The 27,915-nt window shown below is 45.0% G+C and overlaps 1 protein-coding gene across 1 annotated transcript in view; it reads left to right on the forward strand.

Annotated features, from left to right (window-relative positions):
- Nucleotides 1–27,915, forward strand: part of LOC139419026 (FRAS1-related extracellular matrix protein 2-like) — a 48,872-nt gene that overhangs the window by 17,078 nt on the left and 3,879 nt on the right. The window contains exons 3-21 of the mRNA XM_071168859.1: nucleotides 5,911–6,057; nucleotides 7,396–7,626; nucleotides 7,997–8,122; nucleotides 9,664–9,915; nucleotides 14,589–14,738; nucleotides 16,288–16,497; nucleotides 17,482–17,679; nucleotides 17,910–18,074; nucleotides 18,277–18,459; nucleotides 20,837–20,967; nucleotides 22,113–22,271; nucleotides 22,703–23,006; nucleotides 23,186–23,317; nucleotides 23,533–23,864; nucleotides 24,138–24,330; nucleotides 24,644–24,748; nucleotides 25,131–25,258; nucleotides 25,688–25,822; nucleotides 26,052–26,178. Of these exons, the coding sequence (XP_071024960.1) occupies nucleotides 5,911–6,057; nucleotides 7,396–7,626; nucleotides 7,997–8,122; nucleotides 9,664–9,915; nucleotides 14,589–14,738; nucleotides 16,288–16,497; nucleotides 17,482–17,679; nucleotides 17,910–18,074; nucleotides 18,277–18,459; nucleotides 20,837–20,967; nucleotides 22,113–22,271; nucleotides 22,703–23,006; nucleotides 23,186–23,317; nucleotides 23,533–23,864; nucleotides 24,138–24,330; nucleotides 24,644–24,748; nucleotides 25,131–25,258; nucleotides 25,688–25,822; nucleotides 26,052–26,178 (3,408 nt within the window). The remainder of the gene's footprint in view (nucleotides 1–5,910; nucleotides 6,058–7,395; nucleotides 7,627–7,996; nucleotides 8,123–9,663; nucleotides 9,916–14,588; nucleotides 14,739–16,287; nucleotides 16,498–17,481; nucleotides 17,680–17,909; nucleotides 18,075–18,276; nucleotides 18,460–20,836; nucleotides 20,968–22,112; nucleotides 22,272–22,702; nucleotides 23,007–23,185; nucleotides 23,318–23,532; nucleotides 23,865–24,137; nucleotides 24,331–24,643; nucleotides 24,749–25,130; nucleotides 25,259–25,687; nucleotides 25,823–26,051; nucleotides 26,179–27,915) is intronic.

Genomic DNA, 27,915 nt, shown 5'->3' on the forward strand with positions numbered 1-27,915 from the left:
GTAGGGAGCCCCATACTTGGAAAACATCCAGTCTTCTCACTCAGGTCTAAGAACATTGAAAATGTCCAGGGGCCAACACTTAGCAGTGGCTGTGATATACTGGCCGTGCTTACTGCTTACTCAAACGATTAGCCTAGCATTAATAAATCACTCTAAGGACAAATTTATTAAGAGCCTGAAACAGGGGCGTTTCAAAATCCCGTCTTCTATAAAACATTTCATCTGATGGTGAGAACCAATATTATTGTCAGTTTTAAACGCAAAAGAAATGTGAGCTGGGAGTGTGGTTGATATGTTAGTTGTAAAGATTGTAATAAATGAATTCGTAAATCAGTTAGAGACATCAGAACCCCTCCATTTTGATCTATTCCTGTAACTTTATGAAAGTCCCAGCAGAGACACCTGGTTCAGAGGGAATGTGGCCATTACTTAGCCTTACATACTCTATCCACGTTATTGCTCTTATAAATACCAAGGAAGGCGTCCCTCTCCACTTCTGCAAGACGCCTCAGTTCATTTAAATAGGGAGCAGCGCTGAGCACTAATCAGTCTATATATCATTTGAGATGGAGTTTTATACAAACACTGGAAGGCTACCACTCAGTTTCACTTTAGGTTTATCTGAATCAGTGGTATTGATGTGACCTTCTCTAATGGAAAGCAGAAAGTGCATGGTGTGCTTGACAACACACCACTGGATCCGTGTCTGGTGTGGTTGGATTCCATGCCAGGTCTGGACACGGTATCTGACAGGATTCACAAAAGGAGCCAGAAGAGGATTCCCTCCTCTCTGAGTTTGAGAAAGGAAAGCAGGCAGGCATGGAGGGAGGCGGAGAGACATGCCAGAGCAGTGGGCTGTGGGCCACCCAGACAGTGGCCTGCTGTCCCTTGTTCATCCTGGAGGGACAAAGACAAAATAGGGACAGAGAGATGGGGTGGGAGGGCACAGCTGTCACTCAGCTTCTTTTTCCGGAATCTGAAGTTCTGGCAGGAGTTCTCTGAGACACAGAGTGAGAGAGCGAGAGAGCGAGAGAGCGAGAGCGAGAGCGAGAGAGAGAGAGAGAGAGAGAGAGAGAGAGAGAGAGAGAGAGAGAGAGAGAGACCATGGCTGACTGAAGTGTCACACCGGCCGGATCTGAAGCCCACTATCTCACGGTCATGTCTATGGCTCCGATCATGTCCACCTGGGGGATGGAATGTGATATTAGTGTAATTGATTATACACAGACAGCTCAGATTGTAATGATATTACCGTGTCATTTTAAAGGGTATGTTTGTGTGCTTGTATCATCATTGTAACAGGTGCTGATTTGTTTTCGAGGCCTGCCAGCCAACTCTCTTGGACGACACACAAAATATATGGATGATGACGACATTGCCTTTGTCATAGTCGTCATAGCGTTTTCAAAGGCTCAGATATCACACAGCCAGGGCTTTGAGGTCCCCTCCACTGGCTGTGCGTCTATGTATAACATGATGTATGTATAGCGTCACAGCGATGTCATGGTGTTACAACGTATCTCTATCAGGTCTGGAGACATGGTTAGGGAAGACTTTTCCTCAGCTCTTTTTTCCAATTGACTCCCATCCCCCCCCCCCCCCCCCCCCCCCCCGGTCGGAAATCCCATCTGTCCTATTTTATCGGCCTGTTGATTTAGGTTATTCTGAGGATTTCAACTCAAATGAACTCCAAGACCTTATTATCACCCTGATAATTGAGTGACAATTGAGAAATAACAGCAGCTGATCAATTCAATTAAATATGAATATATAAATTAATTTCCCCAGTGCAGAATAGTCTGCTTCTAATTCTTACATGTCAATTGACTCCTTCGTTTTCAATATTATTTTACTTACATAGTCTCATCATCTACAGTATTTCACCAGACAAACTACACCATGTGAGAAATTGAAGGTATTTCTATGCAATACTCAAGACAAAATGGCATTATTACCCGATTATTACATGTCTTGAGGGTAACAGTATCAGAGCTGAAACCAGAAGCTGTCAGATAGGCTGCCAGTCTGGATGCCAGAACGATAGTCTTTTTGTTGCTGACTATGTTCATATGATAATCTTACCTATCTGACACACAATACAGGCTCACTAAGCTCAATATCAGCTCTGTGTAAACTGGGCAGCCTGCCTAGGAACACGTGCCTTTCTGAACAGAAACACTCTTTCAGATTCTGTGGGTTTGAGGAGATATGAGCAGAAATGTATACAGGTTTTATAAATCAAGTTTCTTCCTTGATAAGTGATTATTATACTTTATGTGATGGACTGAGGTGTGACTAATGTGCCATGTAGCATTTAGTTTATGTGCACTGTACGTTATAGGTACAAGTGACGGACGAAAGTCAACAGTCACTGCACTTCCATTTTACATTGCAAAGATGCTCAAGAAGTGTTTGATATTTCCACTCAGGCTAAACGAAAATACACTTAATCAAACACTCAAATCTTCTTTGGAAGTTAACTGGCTCATCTTGTCTATCAATTGGCCACATGCTCACTCATCAAGCGTGGTGGAATTTGGGACAGGCAAAGACAAACATGATGAATGCTTCCTGTATTTTTAGCCGGAGCTGTCAGAAACATGAGCATGGTCAAGGATAGACACCGTTCGGTGCTAGGGGCTCCTATGTCAAACTGGGACTCCATGGCTACTATACTATAGCATTGGGGGATGGCTGGGGTGGCGGGTTCTGGTGTGTGTGTGTGTGTGTGTGTGTGTGTGTGTGTGTGTGTGTGTGTGTGTGTGTGTGTGTGTGTGTGTGTGTGTGTGTGTGTGTGTGTGTGTGTGATTTACGTGAACAAGTGAAACAAGTGAAACAATCCAATTTAATCAATCCCCCTGAAAAATCCACTAGTTGGTATCAGTTCAATTCAATCCACCGTCATTGACATCCAGGCTTGGAGGAGTGTGGTTTGTCCCTGGCCCTGTTGTGTCTCGGTTATGGCCCGGCGCGCCATGTTGACATGTGGGTTTGAGGAAGTGGCCCCATCTCCTCCCTCCAGTGTTTTCATTCTCCCCAGTCACATAGCAGAACGCCCACAGCTCCTTTCTCCCTCAGCCAGGCAAAACCAGCCCCAATGCAGGCTCATTGTATGAATGAACCAGATGCTCCATGCTCTTGTCCTCCATAAAGCCTAGTGAGAGTTTATTTCTCTAGTTAGCCTCCTCTCACAGGTTCTCTGTCACCCCTCAGAGGATTGGTTCTGTTTCCTTTCCTTAGTGTTCTATTATGTAGGGGTTCATATCCGAAGGGTCTTTTCTCCGCATTGATCTACCAAATCCTCGACTCTGATGCTGCAACCATCATGCTACAAGAGTGCCATAATAATGATATGAATAACACATAATAATACATTGAATTTAGAGCATCTTTCAAAAACCTCAAGGACACAACAGGGTTAATAATATCAAGGGTATTTACTTCTTGACACGGACCGTATGTTTGCAACCACTATGCTACTAGGCTAACACTAGCACTCCTCTGCTAGAGGGATATCAATGGTTAATATCACACGGTCTTTTCTCAGTCTACCTACCAAATCCTCAACTCTGGCGCCACAACCATAGAAATAGAGTGATATTCTGATGACCACAACCACCGTGGCGCTACACTAAAGGAAGTAAAGGGTTAATATGAAAGGGTCTTATCTTGACATTGACCAGTCAGGTTAATAACAGGCTAATAAGGCCTTTCTGCCACTGTGACCAGCGGTGCAAAACCGACCAACACTTCTCTAACCTCCGCGGCTCTCTGAACCCACTAAGCTCTGGCCAATCAGACACAAGGTGAAGGGTCCTCCTAGGGCCTGTCAGAGAGGGGATAAGCCAAGGCGTTTGGACGTTTGGCCGCAGTTATTAAAAAGAAGCCTGGGATTAAGATTTAAGCATTAAGAAAGTTACCGGCTAAGTAAGTAACTCCGTCTGTCCAGAGCGGCCCATGTCAAGCGGCGAGTGGAATACTTTCTTTTGAAGGATAAAGGAGTCATGAGATAGTATGGATTAAGGGCAGAGGAAGCAATTTATAGTCAATGGTGATCAGTGCCAGGTGACTACGAGCTTCAGACCTGGTCTTATTTAGATCTTATTTAATAACCTAGAAAAGGGGGGGGGGGGCTGTACTTTTGGGACTATTATATTGGTCCCATTGCATCAGGTAAGCTTAATAGAGACCAGGCAACATATTTGAAATGATGAAATGATTTAGAATAGTATTTGAACCCAGGTCTGGTTCATATGTGTGTTTTATGGCACCTGTTATCTTCATGGGGCCTAATGAGGTAGATACACTTCAAGCTGAGAAAAATGACCTAGATATGAAGTCTTAATCACTTTAAATCTGAGGTTTTACAGAGGGTCCTGTCCAGGTGCAAATCTCAAGTCAGAGGTTTCCGTGTGCATAGTGCACAGACTCAAACATTGTAAGAACTAATTAGTTAATCTTTCTGTTTTTCACCACAACAAATGTGAGCTACTTTCACAATACTAACGTTTAACACCAAGGGGTAAAAGGTATATTTTAAGCCTATAGACATGAAGTAGACATGAAGTTACCCTTGTCCCTCAGAGGTGCTGCTGGTGCTTAAAGGGATACCGCTGGTGCTTAAAGGGATACCGCTGGTGCTTAAAGGGATAGGGCTGATGCTTAAAGGGATAGGGCTGATGCTTAAAGGGATAGGGCTGATGCTTAAAGGGATAGGGCTGATGCTTAAAGGGATAGGGCTGGTGCTTAAAGGGATAGGGCTGGTGCTTAAAGGGATACCGCTGGTGCTTAAAGGGATAGGGCTGGTGCTTAAAGGGATAGGGCTGATGCTTAAAGGGATAGGGCTGATGCTTAAAGGGATAGGGCTGGTGCTTAAAGGGATAGGGCTGGTGCTTAAAGGGATAGGGCTGGTGCTTAAAGGGATACCGCTGGTGCTTAAAGGGATACCGCTGGTGCTTGAAGGGATACCGATGGTGCTTAAAGGGATAGGGCTGGTGCTTAAAGGGATAGGGCTGCTGCTTAAAGGGATACCGCTGGTGCTTAAAGGGATAGGGCTGGTGCTTAAAGGGATACCGCTGGTGCTTAAAGGGATACCGCTGGTGCTTGAAGGGATACCGCTGATGCTTAAAGGGATACCGCTGGTGCTTAAAGGGATAGGGCTGGTGCTTAAAGGGATAGGGCTGGTGCTTAAAGGGATTGGGCTGGTGCTTAAAGGGATAGGGCTGGTGCTTAAAGGGATACCGCTGGTGCTTAAAGGGATACCGTTGGTGCTTAAAGGGATAGGGCTGGTGCTTAAAGGGATAGGGCTGGTGCTTAAAGGGATTGGGCTGGTGCTTAAAGGGATAGGGCTGGTGCTTAAAGGGATACCGCTGGTGCTTAAAGGGATACCGTTGGTGCTTAAAGGGATACCGCTGGTGCTTAAAGGGATAGGGCTGGTGCTTAAAGGGATACCGCTGGTGCTTAAAGTGATACCGCTGGTGCTTAAAGGGATACCGCTGGTGCTTAAAGGGATAGGGCTGATGTCAGTGAGTCACCAGGAGTAATGGAGCCTCTCTCTGCACCTCACCTTTAACCCCTCTGCTAATACTGTCTGGTTTGAGAGAGAGAGAGAGAGAGAGAGAGAGAGAGAGAGAGAGAGAGAGAGAGAGAGAGAGAGAGAGAGAGAGAGAGAGAGAGAGAGAGAGAGAGAGAGAGAGAGAGAGAGAGAGAGAGAGAGAGAGAGAGAGAGAGAACAATGGAGTGAGAGAGGAAATTAGAAACAAGGCATCACTCAAGAGGCCTGTGATGGAGGATTTGAGGGTAAGCCCTGGCATTAAGTTATCAAGTTACCCTTCACAATTTAAAATATCTGTCTTTTGTCATAGGGCTCAATGAGTTTACAAAAACTGATGTCAAAGTTTTGTCTTCCAGGTGGAAACAAGCTGAAGCCGCAGCCATTCCGGCTCAACTGGTCGTGGATCAGCCTGGAGAAGGAGTACTATCTGGTGGATGAGGACGCCAAATTCCTGGAGGTGACGCTCAGACGCAGGGGATACCTGGGAGAGACATCCTTCGTCAGTGAGTATTGGAAGTCTTACACAGTATTTACCACAGATCTACAGCAGCCTTTACCTAAACAGATAAATACAATGACTAAAATGGGACCCATAGCAATATTCACCTCTAGACATAGATATAGAATGTATTTACCTCTAGCAGTATTTACCTCTAAACATAGAAATAGACTGAATACAATGGGTACAAAGCTCCTCAGTGATTTTACAGAATACTCATGCAATATGGCTGACATGGAGATTCTATGTCTATGGTACTGAAAGTCTTGAACAGGATTTACATCAGATCTATAGTATATTGGTTTGATTTTTGATTTATTAGGATCCCCATTAGCCGACGCCAAGGGCGTGGACTCTTTGACAAAAAGGTGCTATCTAGAACCATAAAGTGTTATTCGGCTGTCCCAACCCTTTTTATTGCAGGTATCAAACCCTTTTGGTGCCAGGTAGAACCAGGCACCAAAAAGGGTTCTCTTATAGGGACAGCTGAAGAACCCTTTTGGAACCCTTTTTCTAAGAGTGTACAATGGTAGATCCTGTTGGAACTGGCTTGCACTTTGTTGGTTCATCCCCCAAGTGATATATCTGAGTTAGTACATTTCTCCCATTGTTTTCTCTGCTTGCCATTCAGATAAAGGTAGTTTTAAATTGCCACTATTTTATCCCTAATGGGTTGTAAATATTTCAATCACCCACCACCATCAACTCTGACTAGGGGTACTTCGAAAAAATGTAAATGTCAGTGGAGAGACTATTCAGAAAGCAGGACCTATTAAACTGTCATTGTGTTAAAAGACTGATTGGCCCTTTAAGGGTCTTCATGGAGTGTATTTGTCTGTTATTACCCTGCCATTAGAAGAAGCCTAACAATAAAACAGACCCCTGGTTATCAATCTGCCCTGTGTGTGTTCCTGTTTGACTGATGACCCATTTCCTGTCTCGCTGGTGAAAAACCTAGTTTGATTGAGGGGTCAGATAGCCCTTCCTCATAGAGGTCACAAGGTCATGTCAACATGCTTGTCTGTTTGGCTACATCCAACACACAAGCTTTTATACATAGGCTCCTATATTTACAGTTGTTTTTGACGACACAGTAGTGGGCAAATATGAACAAAGACAGACAATGAGAGCTAACCAGGCAACTACAGTCTATAAATCACAGTCAACCTGCAGTCATCTCACATCCTCTGAGGCCCTACAAACGACACAGTGCTACATGCCATTATTATAAAGCTATTCAGTTCAATTAGGTTCAGTTCAGCTCAGCTTACCTCAGCTAAATTCCAATTAAATGTAATTAAATGAGGTTCTATTTAGTTCAGTTCGATATGGTTCTATTCAGGCATCACCACCAAGGATGGCACTGCGGAGAAGGACAAGGACTTCCGGGGCAAGGCCCAGAAGCAGGTCCAGTTCAACCCAGGCCAGACAGTGGCCACCTGGAGGGTAAAGATCTTCACGGACCAGGAGTTTGAGACCAGCGAGACCTTTGAGATCCAGCTGTCGGAGCCTGTCATGGCCGTGCTGGAGTACCCCGATACAGCCACTGTGGAGATAGTGGACCCTGGTGATGGTAAGAATGAACGGCCTTATCTGCAGATTGTCTGTTTGATTTGCCCTCCGACATGAAATCCTTTATGAATAGTAGACAGGCTTAAGTCAATTGGGAAGGCTACATTCATTTACATGGATTGACACATGAAAAAATATAATTGTATCCTTCATTTAAGATTCCGAATCAGATCATGTTTATTGTTCCATTGTTGGGCAATTTGATGGCAGCAGCAAATATGCATGCATCAAATAAGTACAGACTCACCTGGGCTTGTAAACTCTTCTTCTCTTGTTCTCTATGGCCTATCCTCCGTGTTTCTCCCATAGAGATCCTATTAAATTACTATTCTAATTCTGAATTCTATGGTTTCTCCCTCTTTTCTCTGCAGAGTCCACGGTGTTCATCCCCCAGGCAGAGTATAAGATAGAGGAGGATATTGGGGAGCTGCTGGTGACTGTTCGCCGCTCTGGAGACCTCAGCCAGGAACTCATGGTCGTCTGCTACACCCAGCAAGGTGAATACAGTCAAATATATCATTCAAATACATGGGTTTTTACAAAGATTAAATAAATTTTGTTACATTACAACCTCAAAAATATTAATAATCTCATCAATCAACACACAATACCCCATAATTAAAAAAAAACAGATTTTTAGAATTGTAATTTTAAAAAAAAAACAGAAATAGCTTATTCAGTATTCAGACCCTTTGCTATGAGACTCGAAATTGAGCTCAAGTAAATCCTGTTTCCATTGATCATCCTTGAGATGTTTCTACAACTTGATTGGAGTGCAGTTGTGGTCAATTCAATTTATTAGACATGATTTGGAAAGGCACACACCTGTCTATATAAGTTCCCACAGTAGACAGTGCATGTCAAATCAAAAACCAAGCCATGAGGTCGAAGGAACTTTCAGTAGAGCTCCAGGACAGGATTGTGTCGAAGCACAGAGCTGGGGAAGGGTACCCAAGAACACAGTGGCCTCCATCATTCTTAAATAGAAGAAGTTTGGAACCACCAAGACTGAGCAATCTGGGGAGAAGGGCCTTGGTCAGGGTGGTGACCAAGAACCCGATGGTCACTCTGAAAGAGCTTCAGAGTTCCAGAAGGACAACCACCTCTGCAGCACTCCACCAATCAGGCCTTTATGGTAGAGTGGCCAGACGGAAGCCACTCCTCAGTAAAAGGCACATGACAGCCGCTTGGAGTTGGGCAAAAGGCACCTAAAGGACTCTAAGACCATGAGAAACAAGATTCTCTGGTCTGATGAAATCAAAATTGAACTCTTTGACCTGAATGCCAAGCGTCACGTCTGGAAGAAACCTGGCACCATCCCTACGGTGAAGCATGGTGGTGGCAGCATCATGCTGTGGGGATGTTTTCCAGCGGCAGGGACTGGGAGATTAGTCAGGATCGAGAGAAAGATGAACGGAGCAAAGTACAGAGCACTCCGGACCTCAGACTGGGGCAAAGGTTCACCTTCCAACAAGACAACGACCCTAAGCACACAGCCAAGACACCGCAGGAGTGGCTTTGGGACAAGTCTCTGAATGTCCTTGAGTGGCCCAGCCAGAGCCCGGACTTGAACCCGATCGAACATCTCTGGAGAGATCTGAAAATAGCTGTGCAGCGACACTCCCCATCCAACCAGACAGAGCTTGAGAGGATCTGCAGAGAAGAATGGGACAAACTCCCTAAATATAGGTGTGCCAAGCGTCATACCCAAGAAGACTCGAGGCAGTAATGGCTGCCAAAGGTGCTTCAACAAAGTACTGAGTAAAGGGTAAGAAAACTTATGTAAATGTGATATTTCAGTTTTTGCTTTGTCATTTTGGTGTATTGTGTTTAGATTGTTGAGGGGGAAAAAACAATTTAATACATTTTAGAATAAGGCTGTAATGTAACAACATTCTGAAAAAGTCAAGGGGTCTGAATGCTTTCCGAATGCACTGTAGATATATTGTAACATAAAACTACTCTCCTTTCCCCACAACTGCCTGTCATTCTTCTATTGACCCTTAACCATTGACCCCTGAACTCCTTTTCCCAACAGCCAGTGCAACGGGCACCATCCCCAGCACGGTCCTCTCCTACAGTGACTACATCACGCGTCCCGAGGACCACACCAGCGTGCTCCGCTTCGACAAGGACCAGAGGGAGAAGCCCTGCCGCATCATCATCATCGACGATTCGCTCTACGAGGAGGAAGAGAGCTTCAACGTGACCCTCAGCATGCCCATGGGTGGCCAGGTGGGAGCCACCTTCCCCAGTGCGAAGGTCACCATCCTGGCCGACAGCGACGATGGTGAGTGGGGTTGTTGGGCGTATGGTAGGTGGTGGCATCTATAGTCACCTGTTGAATACAGAGGTCAGTCAATTGTCATTAAACCCTATTTGAAACTTGAAACCCTAGTTCAAATAGTTCAACACACAGGTTCAAGTCAACTTGAATGCTACTTGTCAATGGCAACAGACTCAATGATTCCTGACCCTTTACTATATTGACAATAAAGGAAACTCTACCAGTATCAGAATTACTTCCTATTCGACCCTCCAGTCTCTTGGGTTCAGTGAACAAGGCTACAATCTTTTTTAAAAAGTGTGATCTATAACCTAAAAGGGTTCTTCGGCTGTCCCCATAGGATAACCCTTTAATAAAAAAGTTTGGTTCCGGGTAGAACTCTTTTGGGTTCCATGTAGAACCCTTCCACAGCGGGTTCTACCTAGAACCAAAAAGGTTTATCCTATGGGGACAGCAGAATAACCCTTTATGAACCCTGTTCCTCTCAGCTTTTCTCTATGATTTCCTGGGACTTCCTATTGGCAACTCCAAATGATATGACTTCCTGGGACTTCCTATGGGCCAATAATAATGATACGACTCCCTCTATGTTTGTTAAGAGGGCTTAACTGTTGCCCGAGACACTTTGATGTGCCCAGTTACAATTTACAAGTGTACAGGTGTGTGTGTGTGTGTGTGTGTGTGTGTGTGTGTGTGTGTGTGTGTGTGTGTGTGTGTGTGTGTGTGTGTGTGTGTGTGTGTGTGTGTGTGTGTGTGTGTGTCTTTGTCTCTGGGTTTTTGTGTGTCAGTCTCTGCCTGTGCTGTGTGTTGTGTGTCAGTGTGCACCTGTGATGCCTTAGCAACCAAGCCCTTTCATCCACATTGATTTATGATCATTTGATCTCCCAGCAGTTGTCTAATATTCAACACAGTCGCTGAAAACACATAGAGTCGTGCAACACTATTGAACTGATAACAGGGTCATTACTTTTCACTGACGATAGACACGTATCAATAGCATTACTTTTCACTGACGATAGACACGTATCAATAGCATTAATTTGCCTCACTCTTTGTTCTCCTGTTAGTGAGGTAGAATAAAGGAACAATTGATGCAGCCATGCCAAAAGCACTAAGGTAAAGAGGAAAGACAGGAGACTGAAAGAGAGAGAGAGCTGGTGCCAAACAGTAGATGAAAGGAGAGAGGAGAGGCAGGAAAGATGTGGTTAGAAGTTGGTTTATCAACAACAAAAAACAACTGTGCCACATAGGAACTACAGTAGGGCTTGTGAGAGCATGTAGACTGTAGGACTGTACAAAGCCTAGTGAAGCCTCTTTGGTGAGAGTGTTACCATCAACACCATAACTCAGAGGCCGGGTGCTGGGGATCCTCCAGCCATCATCAACACCATAACTCAGAGGCCGGGTGCTGGGGATCCTCCAGCCATCATCAAAACCATAACTCAGAGGCCGGGTGCTGAGGATCTTCCAGCCATTGTCAACACCATAACTCAGAGGCCGGGTGCTGGGGATCCTCCAGCCATCATCAACACCATAACTCAGAGGCCGGGTGCTGGGGATCCTCCAGCCATCATCAACACCATAACTCAGAGGCCGGGTGCTGGGGATCCTCCAGCCCGGGTGATGCCCTTCTTTACTGTAACCACTGGTCTCTATGTGTAATCTATTCCACTTCAGGTCCACTCATGGATGGCACCATTCCCCAAAGCCACACACAGACAGACAGTGGCACACAAACACACTCAACCCAAGACAAAAGCACCTCTCCCCACATGTTTGTCTTGACTCCCCTCTCTTTGCCCTGTCCTTCCCCTCCTCCCTGCTCCCTCCTCTCGCTCTACCCCTGACTACACACTCCATCTGTTCTACAATCCTATACTTCTAGTAACAGGTGGTAGAACTGGGAAGAGAGAAAATAGAATCTAATAGAAACTCCAGTCTTAACTACACTGGACAACCCTCTGTCATGACACATAAAACAGCTCTCTGAACGGGTTTTGTTCTGAGACACTCCTCCAACTCCACCACTCAGTGGAGCTGGGGGAAAACAGAGGGCTTCCATTTGTGTTGCAGGGGCCAAGAGGCAGGTGGGGAAACAGGGATTTGTGGGAGAGGAATGTCAAATGACAGGCATGTTTTTCCTCCGGCTCCTGTTTGATGGCGTTCAGCCTCCATTTTAGTTTTCATTGTGTAGCTGTTATCTGAGATGGGGGTGATGGTTTGTTTACAACTTCAAGGATGCTCTGGAAGTTTTTTAAAAAAAGAAGAAAAAAAGAAAGTGCAACATAAATCATATCGACATAAATGTTTCCTCTTTTCGTTTTCATGTATGTCAAATATCAGCTGTAGGCTTTAGATGAGAAAAAGGAGATGTGTTTGTTTCTTGGACACAGGTAAACCAAGAAGCACGTTCAACTGAGATTTTCCATTGATAATGATTGTTAATCCAGGACCAGTCTTAAAGGTCCAATGCAGCCATTTTTATCTCAATATCAAATCATTACTGGGAAAGAATGAATTACCTCACCGTGATTGTTTTAAATTAAAATGGACAAAAATACACAAAAATAGCTTCTTAGCAAAGGGTCATTTCTCAAGCAAGAACTTTTCTAGGGATGTCTGGGAGTGGTCTGAGTGGGAAGGGGAAAACTGAAAATGAGCCATTACTGCTAGAGAGGTTTAGAAATCTCTTTCTTATTACCACATGGTGATGTCACCATGAAAGGCCAAAACTCCATCCCACCAAAACAGGCTGAAATTTCAGGCGGCCTTTTCAAACAGCTCTTACACTAACAGCTATTTCACAGTATTATTCCAAACTCAAAGTGTGGAAATATATAGAAAACACAGAAAAATCATGAAAATCAGCGTTTAATCTGTGTCTGGGAAACTGCCCCTTAGTGTTCAAGTGATTTACTTTCTGAATCTGAGGCCACTCCAGTCCTCCCCATCCACTCTGACTGAATGAGTAATTTATCTCTCTTTAGTTGTCTCTCTGAGCCATTCCTCTTCTTCTCATCTTGCACTTCTCTCCTCCTCCTCGTCCTCTCCTTCCTCTCTCCCACCCTTCAGAGCTCATTCATTTGACTAACTGGTTTGTTCTAATGACAGACACACTCACAGTCTGGGCTACACTCCCCACCCTGTAATTTGGAGTACAATGGAAACGTTATGTCTAAGTAATCAGCGTGCATTCCCAGACATGATCTCCAGGCGACAAGAGGAGATGTCTTCTCAATGTAAAGATCCATTCCTCCATTGTGCCACAAACTTCTTGGTGGGTCCTGATATCTAAAGTGACAACACTGTGTGTGTGTGTGTGTGTGTGTGTGTGTGTGTGTGTGTGCGTGCGTGCGTGCGTGCGTGCGTGCGTGTGTGTGTCCGTGTGCGTGTGTGCGTGCGTGCGTGCAAACCCATCTCCCTGGCTGAGCAAACCTGTGGTTGGGACCCCGGCCAGCATTAGGCTTCATTGTTATTAGTCTGGCTCTTCCTTCTCAGTGATCCTTTAGGGATTGCCATTTCTCCTTCATTCCTCCTTCCCCCTAACCAGCCACCCCTTTAACAGTATCTCTGGTGATTGAGAGGCATTGAGAGTAAGCCAAGTTTTAGCGGGTCAGCGGTGGTTGTCTGTCTGCGGCAGTACATCTCGACCACCTCTTAAAATCCTCTTCACCTAACAGTCAGTTAAATGTGTACATACTTCCTATTCTCCATGTCTTACTTTTACTATTTTATCCAGCTATAGACTAAATAATCACGAGTGTCACAATATTGTATCTGCCCCTTATAGAAGTGGCAGAAAGCTCAATTATAGATCAACCTCATTAGTGGATGTACAGTAGACAGCAGTAGCTTGTCAGTGATGATGAGTCTGGCTGTTATAGAGGGGTGGACAGTAGACAGTAGTAGCTTGTCAGTGAGGATCAGTCTGGCTGTTATAGAGGGGTGTACAGTAGACAGCGGTAGCTTGTCAGTGATGATCAGTCTGGCTGTTATAGAGGGGTGTACAGTAGACAGCGGTAGCTTGTCACTGATGATGAGTCTGGCTGTTATAGAGGGGTGGACAGTAGACAGCGATAGCTTGTCACTGATGATCAGTCTGGCTGTTATAGAGGGGTGTAGAGAGATTAATCCGCTGTGTGTTCCAAAGATATGCATTTCTTCCCTCTAGTCTATTACTCAGAGAGGGAGAGGTAGAGAGATCCTCCTGTCTGTGCTGCCTCCCCCGTCTCCTCCCTCTTATCAGTGCTACTGTCATCAGACAAGGTGGACATCCCATCCCTCTTCTCCCCCCAACTCATCCCCCTTTCACTTATCCCCCATTTCTACCTGGCTTTTCAGGTGTGCACTGTAGACCTCTGGCACTGAGTTCAGACGACACTGTCTGGCCTCGATGAGGGGAGGATGATGAAGGGATGAGTGGGGTGACAGGTCTCTTCCTGGAAAGAGGGGGATGACCCCGTCAGCCGTACCAACTGTATCTGACAAGCCGAGTTCAGACCAGAAATGTGGATTATCCCATGACAGCTTCTTCCCCAAAGACATCCTTAATCAAAACCACATGTTTGTAACTTAATGTTCATATCTGTAAGATGTAGATGATAATATACTGACCTGACCTCTCTCTCTCTCTCCCCACCCTCCCCCATATCTCTCTTTCTCCCTCTAACACACAGAGCCCTCTCTGTATTTCGGAGAACTAGATTACATTGTGGATGAGAGTTCAGGCTATGTGGAGGTCAGGGTCTGGAGGACTGGCACTGACCTCTCCAAGACGGCCACAGTGACCGTCCGCTCCAGGAAGAGTGACCCCGTCTCTGCTGAAGGTCAGAAGAAGAACGTGAATGTTAGATCTATTATTCCTTTCCTCTTTGTGGTGTAGCGTTTCCAGAATACAGTGCCTTGCAAAAGTATTCATCCCCCCTAGCGTTTTTCCTATTTTGTTGCATTACAACCTGTAATTTAAATGTAATGTAATGGACATACACAAAATAGTCCAAATTGGTGAAATGAAATGAAAAAAATAACTTGTTTCAAAGAATACATATATATAAAAAGGAAAAGTGGTGCGTACATATATATTCACCCCCTTTGCTACGAAGCCCCTGAAGAAGATCTGGTGCAACCAATTACCTTCAGAAGTCACACAATTAGTTAAATAAAGTCCACCTGTGTACAATCTAAGTGTCACATGATCTCAGTATATATGCACCTGTTCTTAGTGGTGTTGCAGGCCCCAGAGTCTGTAGCACCACCAAGCAAGCGTCACCATTAAGACCAAGGAGCTATCCAAACAGGTCAGGGATAAAGTTGTGGAGAAGTACAGATCAGGGTTGGGTTATAAAAAAAAATCTGAAACTTTGAACATCCACGGAGCACCATTAAATCCATTATTCAAAAATGGAAAGAATATGGCACTACAACAAACCTGCCAAGAGAGGGCCCTAATCAGAGAGGCAACAAAGAGACCAAAGATACCCTGAAGGAGCTGCAAAGCTCCACAGCGGAGATTGGAGTATCTGTCCACTTCAAGCCGTACACTCCACAGAGCTGGGCTTTACAAAGAGTGGCCAGAAAAAAGCCATTGCTTAAAGAAAGAAATAAGCAAACACGTTTGGTGTTTGCCAAAAGGCATGTGGGAGACTCCCCAAACATATGGAAGAAGGTACTCTGGTCAGATGAGAATAGAATTTCACTTTTTGGCCATCAAGGAAAACGCTATGTCTAGCGCAAACCCAACACCTCTCATAACCCAGAGAACACGATCCCCACAGTGAAGCATGGTGGTGGCAGCATCATGCTTTGGGAATGTTTTTCATCGACAGGGACTGGGAAACTGGTCAAAATTGAAGGAATGATGGATGGCGCTAAATACAGGGAAATTCTTGAGGGAAACCTGTTTCAGTCTTCCAGAGATTTGAGACTGGGACGGAGGTTCACCTTCCAGCAGGGCAATGACCCTAAGCATACTTCTTGTTTGTTTCATAATAAAAAATATTTTGTATCTTCAAAGTGGTAGGCATGTTGTGTTAATCAAATGATACAACCCCCCCCCCCCAAAAAAAATATTTTAATTCTAGGTTGTAAGGCAACAAAATAGGAAAATGGCAAGGGGGTGAATTCTTTCGCAAGCCACTGTATGTGTCACAGTATTTACAATTCCCCTGGAGTCCCTCAATCTCTGTTTTCACATTATTCACAATCTCTCAATCAGTGTAATTACACAGAATTCCCAATCGTACCTAATATTTCTCAAACATTCCGGTGTCATCTCTTTCTCTGTTATAGTAGTATTCCAATGCCCTTACTGGCTCTCTCTCCATAAAGATACATGTGTAATGTACTATTTATATGTTCCCCGTGTCCCCCTGCCAGCCGGCCTGGACTACGTGGGCATCAGCCGTAACCTGGACTTTGCCCCCGGGGTGACCATGCAGACATTCAGAGTGACCATCCTGGATGACCTGGGTCAGCCGGAGCTGGAGGGGCCGGAAACCTTTGACCTGGTGCTGAGGATGCCCATGAACGCTGTGCTGGGAGAGCCCAGCAAGACCACCATCACTATTAATGATACTGTTACTGACCGTGAGTTATACACACTCTGTAACACATCCCCACACATGTACATATATAGCCCCCACCATCACTATTAATGATACTGTCACTGACTATGAATTATACAGACACACACATTTTTTCACACACTGTTTTAGTGTTAACCACTGTTTTAGCATTAACATAACCACTGTTTTAGTGTTAACCACTGTTTTAGTGTTAACCACTGTTTTAGCGCTAACATAACCACTGTTTTAGTGTTAACCACTGTTTTAGCTCTAGCATAACCACTGTTTTAGTGTTAGCATAACCACTGTTTTAGCGTTAACATAACCACTGTTTTAGCGTTAACATAACCACTGTTTTAGTGTTAGCATAACCACTGTTTTAGCTCGAACATAACCACTGTTTTAGCGTTAACATAACCACTGTTTTAGCGTTAACATAACCACTGTTTTAGCGTTAACATAACCACTGTTTTTTGGCGTTAACATAACCACTGTTTTAGCGCTAACATAACCACTGTTTTAGTGTTAACCACTGTTTTAGCTCTAACATAACCACTGTTTTAGCGTTAACATAACCACTGTTTTAGTGTTAGCATAACCACTGTTTTAGCTCTAACATAACCACTGTTTTAGCGCTAACATAACCACTGTTTTGGCGTTAACATAACCACTGTTTTAGCGTTAACATAACCACTGTTTTAGCGTTAACCACTGTTTTAGCGTTAAACACTGTTTTAGAGTTAACATAACCAATGTTTTAGCGTTAACATAACCACTGCTTTTTAGCTTTTCTCCTTGTATGAATTGTTTGTGTTTTGTTATCCATATAAAAGTAGCTTTGAGATGATTTTCTAAGGCACATTTAGTCAGTGAGCAATGAGAAAATTAAACTATGCTCCCTATGCAGAAGCCATGAAAATAATATTGAGCTACTAGAAAACCACAGTATTGATAAGTAGTATTCTGTTCTCTTCAGAGCCTAATTCAAATCTACTTATCATTCCAGTGCCCAAGGTTCAGTTCAAGAATGCTGCCTATAAGGTGGATGAGGCGGACGGGGAGATGAAGGCCGTAGTGTATCGTAGTGGAGACATCAGTCACAGGTCTACGGTGCGCTGCTACACCCGCCAGGGCTCTGCTCAGGTCATGATGGATTATGATGAGAGGCCCAACACGGACGGGTCACTCATCACCTTCTTCCCAGGTAACCCCAGTCTCTCTCTCTCTCTGTTTCTGTCTCTCTCTCCCTCCTCTCTCCTTCTCTCCCTCTTCACCCCTCTCTCTCTCTCCCTTCCTCTCACTCCCTCTATCTCTCTCCCTCCTTCCCTAGCTCTACCCCTTCTCTCTCTCAATGTCTTTTTATATGCCAACCCCCCATATCCTCATATTTCTATGTGTTTAACGTTGTGTTCCCCCTGTCCGTCTGTCCCACAGGGGAGAGTGAGAAGGAGTGTGTGGTGAACCTGGTGGATGATAACCTGTACGAGGAGGACGAGGAGTTCCGTCTGGTCCTGGGAACGCCCAAGAGCAAGTCACCCTTCGGAGCCTCCACAGGGGAACAGAGCGAGGCGGTGGTCACCATTACTGACGAGAAAGACAGTAAGCTTTACCCAAGGAACACGGAGAGATATCTACCACACCGAACATCGGGCTACATTGTATCGATCTATCTAACAAAGTATTACAAATTAAATGCCAAAACACTCTGTTTAATGAATGATTTGATTCAGTCTCTAGAGAGTTAGAGTCAGTAGTTTGTTCTGTTTTGTATCTGGAGTCTAACCGGATTCTCTCTCCTCAGAGCCCATCATCCGTTTCAGTGAGATAAAGTACAGTGTACGGGAGCCCCAGATCCAGGGGGAGACAGCCGTGGTGAAGATCCCTATCCTGAGGCTAGGAGACACCTCCAAGGTCTCCCTGGTCAGGGTCCACACCAAGGACGGGTCAGCCACCTCCGGAGAGGACTACAACCCGCTGTCGGAGGGTGAGTCCTACCATTAAGTTATCATATAATTTAATCATGTAACACAGACATAACTAACCCTAACGTCCGGAGAGGACTACAACCTGCTGTCGGAGGGTGAGTACACATACAGGAACTGTAGTCTATGTTCCATTATCCACTCTAGCATCCTTCTTAGATTGTCCAAAACATTGCTTCATTCTAAGTGGGATGCTAGTATCGGATTAGAACAGAACCATATGAGAGAAGGGTAGGGGCCTTACGACAGTAACAGAATGATGCTGAGACTCAGATTTGACGCTTTAAAATGGATGTCAAAGAAAAAAAACAATGATTGCAAAGTCAAATAAACTGTACGACTCTATGCACAAGGACGACATTTAATAATGTCCACTGAACATTTGACAAAAACACATTTAGTTGAAGAAACATACCGTCATTCTGTTACCAAACTTTGCATCTGCACTGTTCTTCAAGTAAATTAGTTTTTTTGTAAAATTTTCAGTGTAAATTGTTAAAAGTAGTCATTGTCAGAGAGTTGCATGGTTTGTTTAACTTTGCAATGATACAGTGCCTTGCGAAAGTATTCGGCCCCCTTGAACTTTGCGACCTTTTGCCACATTTCAGGCTTCAAACTTAAAGATATAAAACTGTATTTTTTTGTGAAGAATCAACAACAAGTGGGACACAATCATGAAGTGGAACGACATTTATTGGATATTTCAAACTTTTTTAACAAATCAAAAACTGAAAAATTGGGCGTGCAAAATTATTCAGCCCCTTTACTTTCAGTGCAGCAAACTCTCTCCAGAAGTTCAGTGAGGATGTCTGAATGATCCAATGTTGACCTAAATGACTAATGATGATAAATACAATCCACCTGTGTGTAATCAAGTCTCCGTATAAATGCACCTGCACTGTGATAGTCTCAGAGGTCCGTTAAAAGCGCAGAGAGCATCATGAAGAACAAGGAACACACCAGGCAGGTCCGAGATACTGTTGTGAAGAAGTTTAAAGCCGGATTTGGATACAAAAAGATTTCCCAAGCTTTAAACATCCCAAGGAGCACTGTGCAAGCGATAATATTGAAATGGAAGGAGTATCAGACCACTGCAAATCTACCAAGACCTGGCCGTCCCTCTAAACTTTCAGCTCATACAAGGAGAAGACTGATCAGAGATGCAGCCAAGAGACCCATGATCACTCTGGATGAACTGCAGAGATCTACAGCTGAGGTGGGAGACTCTGTCCATAGGACAACAATCAGTCATATATTGCACAAATCTGGCCTTTATGGAAGAGTGGCAAGAAGAAAGCCATTTCTTAAAGATATCCATAAAAAGTGTCATTTAAAGTTTGCCACAAGCCACCTGGGAGACACACCAAACATGTGGAAGAAGGTGCTCTGGTCAGATGAAACCATAATTGAACTTTTTGGCAACAATGCAAAACGTTATGTTTGGCGTGAAAGCAACACAGCTCATCCCTCTGAACACACCATCCCCACTGTCAAACATGGTGGTGGCAGCATCATGGTTTGGGCCTGCTTTTCTTCAGCAGGGACAGGGAAGATGATTAAAATTGATGGGAAGATGGATGGAGCCAAATACAGGACCATTCTGGAAGAAAACCTGATGGAGTCTGCAAAAGATCTGAGACTGGGACGGAGATTTGTCTTCCAACAAGACAATGATCCAAAACATAAAGCAAAATCTACAATGGAATGGTTCAAAAATAAACATATCCAGGTGTTAGAATGAACAAGTCAAAGTCCAGACCTGAATCCAATCGAGAATCTGTGGAAAGAACTGAAAACTGCCGTTCACAAATGCTCTCCATCCAACCTCACTGAGCTCGAGCTGTTTTGCAAGGAGGAATGGGAAACAATTTCAGTCTCTCGATGTGCAAAACTGATAGAGACATACCCCAAGCGACTTACAGCTGTAATCGCAGCAAAAGGTGGCGCTACAAAGTATTAACTTAAGGGGGCTGAATAATTTTGCACGCCCAATTTTTCAGTTTTTGATTTGTTAAAAAAGTTTGAAATATCCAATAAATGTCATTCCACTTCATGATTGTGTCCCACTTGTTGCTGATTCTTCACAAAAAAATACAGTTTTATATCTTTATGTTTGAAGCCTGAAATGTGGCAAAAGGTCGCAAAGTTCAGGGGGCCGAATACTTTCGCAAGGCACTGTATGTTTCTTGTTTGACAGACATTTTAAATTCTCAGCATTAATCTGTTTTCTGTCACCGTAGGATTGCCCCTATGCAGCCATTGTTGTCATACTGTGATGGGCATCGTCGTGTATAACCCATTCACACCAAAAACGATGTGATACATTTTTAATAGAGATCCTTATTAAGCTCTTGTTTAACCTTGTGTGTGTCTCTCAAGATGTGGAGTTCAAGGAGGGCGAGACAGAACACTTTGTGGAGGTGCAGATCCTGTATGACGGCCAGAGAGAGATGAGAGAAGCCTTCGTCGTCCACATGAAACCTGATGAGTACATGGTCGCAGAGATGCAGGTAAGACTGAGGGCATGGGATCACACGCACGCACGCACGCACGCACGTGCGCACACACACACGCACGCACGCAAACACGCACACACGCAAACACACACACACACACGCAAACACACACACACACACACACACGCACGCACGCAAACACGCACACACGCAAACACACACACACACACACACGCGCAAACACACACACACACGCGCAAACACACACACACACACACACACACACTTTATGCATTTATTTAACCCTTATTTTACCAGGTCAGTTGACTGAGAACACATTCTCATTTACAGCAACGACCTGGGGAATAGTTACAGGTGAGATGAATGTGCCAATTGGAAGCTGGGGATGATTAGGTGACCATGATGGTATGAGGGCCAGATTGGGAATTTAGCCAGGACACCAGGGTTAACAGCCATACTCTTACAATAAGTGCCATGGGATCTTTAGTGACCACAGAGAGTCAGGACACGGTTTAACGTCCCATCCCAAAGATGGCACCCTACACAGGGCAATGTCCCCAATCACTGCCCTGGGGCATTGGGATCTTCTTTATTTTAGACCAGAGGAAAAAGTGCCTCCTACTGGCCCTCCAACACCACTTCCAGCAGAATCTGGTCTCCCATCCAGGACCAACCCTTCTTAGCTTCAGAGGCAAGCCAGCAGTGAGATGCAGGGTGGTATGCTGCTGACACCCACCTAGATCACCCACCGAGACACACACACACACCATATAAATACCCTCAGCAGGTCTCAGGGCATGCACACACACACTTGAACACACAAATAGCCAGGCAGCAGCTGCCACTGTCAGCAGCCCCGGCACCCAGATCACCAGCTATTATAAAAATACTTCCTGGTTGAGTCCATGCTATGAGAATGTCCCTCAAGTCAACCCACAGAGCAGTGTGACCTACAAACACAGCTATATGGCATCCCAGACATGCCATACCACTAACCTGACACAAATAATGCCAGAGGTGTACGCTCACTTTAACTCACTTTTCTCCTTTGGTATTACAAATATGCTGTTCTAAGGAGGACTCCACCTTCTCAAACGTCCAAGTTTACAATGTAGAACACCAGAATGTGTACTATACCCATGGAATGGTGTTTTGAATCTCTCTCTCCCGTTCATCAGATGAGTAAGGCAATTGTGTACATCGAGGAGATGGACAGCGTGGCAGACGTCACCTTCCCGGCTGTGCCTACTGTGGTATCCCTGCTAATGTACGATGACACGGCCCGCGCCAGGGGCAACCCTCACCCCTCTACTGGCTACCCCATCGTCTGTGTGACGGTGAGTGGTGGCCACTGGGCCTAGACACACACACACGCAGAATGCAACCCCCTAGACACACAGACACACACACCTTATATCCAGGTGTTTAAACATGTAAAGCTAAGCTAGCGACAAGGTAGGAATACTTTCATCCAGTCCAAAAAGCAGAGGCTTCAAACTGAAGGTCTTTGTGTTTCATAGTTTCAAAACCTGTTGTTTAAGTGGTGAATCAATCCGTTTCCCATTGAAATGCTTTCTCCAGTTCTGACTAAATCCTAAACATGAGACCCTTTCGCCTGCATAACAAATGTACACGTGTATTCTCAAATACATATTACCGATATACCATTGCATATAGCCTCGTAAAGCGCGGTTTACAAGATGACTGTGTATTGTCCTATTACATATGCCATAATCTCACGTATCTGTGGCCCCTCCCTCACCTGCAGGCCTGCAACCCCAAATACCACGACTTTGACAAGACGGGCTCCATCTGCACGGCGGAGAGCATCAACGACACCCTGACCCAGTACCGCTGGCTGGTCAGCGCCCCCAGCGGGTCGGACGGGGTCACCTCGCCCCTGAGAGAGGTGGACACCAACACCTTCTTCACCAACACTAAGTCCATCACCCTGGACTCCATCTACTTCCAGGCTGGGTCGAGAGTCCAGTGTGCTGCCCGGGCGTTCAATACGAACGGGGATGCTGGTCTGGAGCTGTCCAGTCCCATCATGGTGGTCAGCAGGGAGGAGGGTGAGTCGAGACTGGGAGGGGGGGGGGGGGTGACTTCAGAGTTCAGTGACATCAACCTTCATGACTGTTGATGACATTTGTTATATGTCCTTATTAGGACAGAGTTACGTAGGCCTTGCGATGGAGAGTTCAAGGATGATTGTCTATCCGACAATAATATGTCTTGTGTGTCTGTGTAGGTCTGTGTCAACCACGTATCTCTGGCACGGTGGGAGCTGAGCCCTTCTCTGCTAAGATCCGCTACACCGGCCCTGACGACCCTGACTTCCCCAACCTCATCAAACTCACTGTCAACATGCCGCACATGGACGGTGAGTAACAGGCTCTGTCATGTCCTTACTTACTGGTCTAGAGTCAGTTTGATTGTTTAGCTAACGATCGATGACAATAGGACTGAGGTAGAAAAAAATGATTCAAGATCAGTTGTCAATGGTAAAAAGTTACCAGATCATTAAAAGATTTATAAATGTTGCAATGGATTGATGATGTATTGAAACCGTCTCTCTCTCACCCCTCTTCTCCTCAGGCATGTTACCGGTCATCTCTACGCGGCCCCTGTCCAACTTCGAGCTGACCCTGTCTCCGGACGGCACGCGCGTGGGCAACCACCGCTGCTCCAACCTACTGGACTTCAACGAGATCCAGACGGGCCACGGCTTCATCACCGACGCCACCAAGAACCCTGAGATCATCGGCGAGACATCGCCCTACCAGTACAGCGCCGACATGCGCTCCACCAACAGCCTGAGATTCTACAGGAACCTGAATCTGGAGGCTTGTCTGTGGGAGTTTAATAGTTACTACGACATGTCCGAGCTGCTCACCACCTGTGGAGGTTCTATCGGGACGGATGGACAGGTACTGAGAGAGACATACACACATATGCACTGATGCAAAAACACACACACACACACAAACTGACAAGTCTGCTGTCGTAGTTTTTTCAGTAATCTGTCAAGTTGAAAGTAGACATTTTGAAATTCCCTCTGTGTTAAATTTCCTCTATGTGATCTTTCATGCTTGAATGCTCTGAAGTGTTCCTATCCTTCTGTTTTGTACTGTGGTATATGCTGATCCAGGTACAGTTGAAGGTGACCCTGACTATGTATCTCTGTGTTGCTCTTCCTCTAGGTGCTGAACCTGGTCCAGTCCTATGTGACTCTGCGCGTGCCTCTCTATGTGTCCTACGTCTTCCACTCCCCCGTCGCCGTGGGAGGATGGCAGCACTTTGACCTGCAGTCAGAGCTCAAGCTCACCTTTGTGTACGACACCGCCATCTTGTGGCAGGACGGAATCGGCAGCCCGCCGGAGGCTGAACTACAAGGTACAGCCAGTTCGGCCCACTGTTGGCTATTTTAAGTACTAAAGTGAGGTGGATGACTTGCAGTATTACTCTGTTAATACCTGTATAATTAATAATCTGCAGGCACATTTGATTAGAATCTCCGAGCTGATGAGGTGAAAATCTGTCAATGTGCCCTTGAGCAAAGCACTTACCCCTAATTGCTCCTGTAAGTCACTCTGGATAAGAGTGTCTGCTAAATTACTAAAATGTAAATAATGTCTTATGCATTATGTTACCAGTGAATGATAGAGGTGGACAATAACCCTTGTTTGATGTAACTGTGTCCCTATAGGATCCATGTACCCCACCAGCATGAGGATCAACGAGGAGGGACGTCTGGTGGTCAACTTCAAGACTGAGGCCCGCTTCAGAGGACAGTTTGTCATGTCCCACCCAGGTATTACGCACGCACGCACGCACACACACACACACACACACACACACACACATCCGATAGGGTGATTGTATAGCTTTCTCTCCTATTGGGTTACACTGTGACCCAGATCCTGTACTGCTATTAGAATGGAACCGTCCTTAAGGGTTGTTCTGCCAAATGTCAACATGACATTACCCTTTACCCCTTTCAGTAAGAATAAAACTACCGTCAACAACGTCAAATGTGTAAACCTTACAACGAGGTGCGACATACAGTCTACAGTACAACGCCGGTCTTAAGATGTTGTGTTCATGTATGCCCTTTGTCAGACACATCAAGCAAAGAAACGCTCAACAGAAGTGTATGTGTGAGACTAAAGAGAGGATTGACTGTGTGTTTCCAGGAACCACTCTGTCGTCCATGGTGATGTGTGCTGACCTCTCTGGCCTGACCTTTACCCTGGCCCTGATCAGGACTGAGCCCACCTACAACCAGCCCATGCAGCAGTGGAGCTTCGTCTCTGACTTCGCTGTGAGCTGCCATCTTGATCATTGTCTGTCTTAGAGGTAGACTCAGCGATATGACGTGGCCACGAGCTGCACGGTAGATATTGCGATGAGCGAGAGACAAGACTTCACTGTCACACACAGTATCTGCGTATGTGCACCGGTTTAATTCACGCTGTCAGAGCGTGGTAGATGCAGGACCAAAACAGCACAGCGCTCTTAGTTGTTGAGGAAATGGACCCACTATGCTGTTTACTTTGTGTACCTACGTCATATCGCTGAGTCTACCTTTAACTTTGTATTCTTTGTGTTTGTGCTGAAGCAAACTGGTAGATGGTAATGACAGAAGACTAGGGTTAGCTTTAGCAGCACGTACAGTATGGATACCAGACCAGCAGTAACTACCTTAAATGGTTGGTGTGTTTTAAAGTTGTTTTAATGATGTTGTCTGTAGGTGCGGGACTACTCTGGCACGTACACAGTGAAGATGATCCCCTGCAGTGCCTCTCCCAATGGGGAGTTCAGCATTCCCCCTGTGTGTCACCCACGAGAACCCCTCACCTTCCACATGGACATCCGCTTCCAGCAGGTCACCACCACCACTGCATACCCACAGTCTCTGGCAGACTAGCATACCCAATACGCTAGAATCAAGAGGAAACTTTGTCATTCACCAATGCTGATTTGTCTTGGTGTTGTATGAGGCTAAAAAAATAATAGTAGCAGATACTTATTGATTAAATACATTGAACCAAACGTTTAAATCTTATTAACTCTCTTGGTGCCTGTGTTTGACCTTTGCCCTCTGACCACCCCAGGTGAGTGACCCGGTGGCGGCTGAGTTCAGTCTGAACACCCAGATGTTCCTGCTGTCCAAAAGGGAGCTGTGGCTGTCAGACGGATCCATGGGCTTCGGAGAGAGCACCGACACAGCCTTCTCAGAGGGTACTGGACTACTACTGACCCCTAGTGGACACTCTAGGAACCACTAGTCAATATATAGATAGATACACCACTAGTCAACATATAGATAGATACACCACTAGTCAACATATAGATTATATACAACACTAGTCAACATATAGATATATACACCACTAGTCAACATATAGATAGATACACCACTAGTCAACATATAGATAGATACACCACTAGTCAACATACATGCTCTTTCCATGACATAGACTGCACAGGTGAACCCAGGTGAAAGCTACGATCCCTTATACAGTGGGGCAAAAAAGTATTTAGTCAGCCACCAATTGTGCAAGTTCTCCCACTTAAGAAGATGACAGAGGCCTGTAATTTTCATCATAGGTACACTTCAACTATGACAGACAAAATGAGAAAAAAAATCCAGAAAATCACATTGTAGGATTTTTTATTAATTTATTTACAAATTATGGTGGAAAATAAGTATTTGGTCACCTACAAACAAGCAACATTTCTGGCTCTCACAGACCTGTAACGTCTTCTTTAAGAGGCTCCTCTGTCCTCCACTCCTTACCTGTATTAATGGCACCTGTTTGAACTTGTTATCAGTATAAAAGGCACCTGTCCACAACCTCAAACAGTCACACTCCAAACTCCAATATGGCCAAGACCAAAGAGCTGTCAAAGGACACCAGAAACAAAATTGTAGACCTGCACCAGGCTGGGAAGACTGAATCTGCAATAGGTAAGCAGCTTGGTTTGAAGAAATCAACTGTGGGAGCAATTATTAGGAAATGGAAGACATACAAGACCACTGATAATCTCCCTCGATCTGGGGCTCCACGCAAGATCTCACCCCGTGGGGTCAAAATGATCACAAGAACAGTGAGCAAAAATCCCAGAACCACACGTGGGGACCTAGTGAATGACCTGCAGAGAGCTGGGACCAAAGTAACAAAGCCTACCATCAGTAACACACTACGTCGCCAGGGACTCAAATCCTGTAGTGCCAGATGTGTCCCCCTGCTTAAGCCAGTACATGACCAGGCCCGTCTGAAGTTTGCTAGAGAGCATTTTGATGATCCAGAAGAAGATTGGGAGAATGTCATATGGTCAGATGAAACCAAAATATAACTTTTTGGTAAAAACTCAACTCGTCATGTTTGGAGGACAAAGAATGCTGAGTTGCATCCAAAGAACACCATACCTACTGTGAAGCATGGGGGTGGAAACATCATGCTTTGGGGCTGTTTTTCTGCAAAGGGACCAGGACGACTGATCCGTGTAAAGGAAAGAATGAATGGGGCCATGTATCGTGAGATTTTGAGTGAAAACCTCCTTCCATCAGCAAGGGCATTGAAGATGAAACGTGGCTGGGTCTTTCAGCATGACAATGATCCCAAACACACCACCCGGGCAACGAAGGAGTGGCTTCGTAAGAAGCATTTCAAGGTCCTGGAGTGGCCTAGCCAGTCTCCAGATCTCAACCCCATAAAAAATCTTTGGAGGGAGTTGAAAGTCCGTGTTGCCCAGCAACAGTCCCTAGAGGAGATCTGCATGGAGGAATGGGCCAAAATACCAGCAACAGTGTGTGAAAACCTTGTGAAGACTTACAGAAAACGTTTGACCTCTGTCATTGCCAACAAAGGGTATATAACAAAGTATTGAGATAAACTTTTGTTATTGACCAAATACTTATTTTCCACCATAATTTGCAAATAAATTCATTAAAAATCCTACAGTGTGATTTTC

Source organism: Oncorhynchus clarkii, chromosome 10 (genome assembly GCF_045791955.1).
Source record: "Oncorhynchus clarkii lewisi isolate Uvic-CL-2024 chromosome 10, UVic_Ocla_1.0, whole genome shotgun sequence".
In the NCBI taxonomy this organism is placed as follows: domain Eukaryota; kingdom Metazoa; phylum Chordata; class Actinopteri; order Salmoniformes; family Salmonidae; genus Oncorhynchus; species Oncorhynchus clarkii.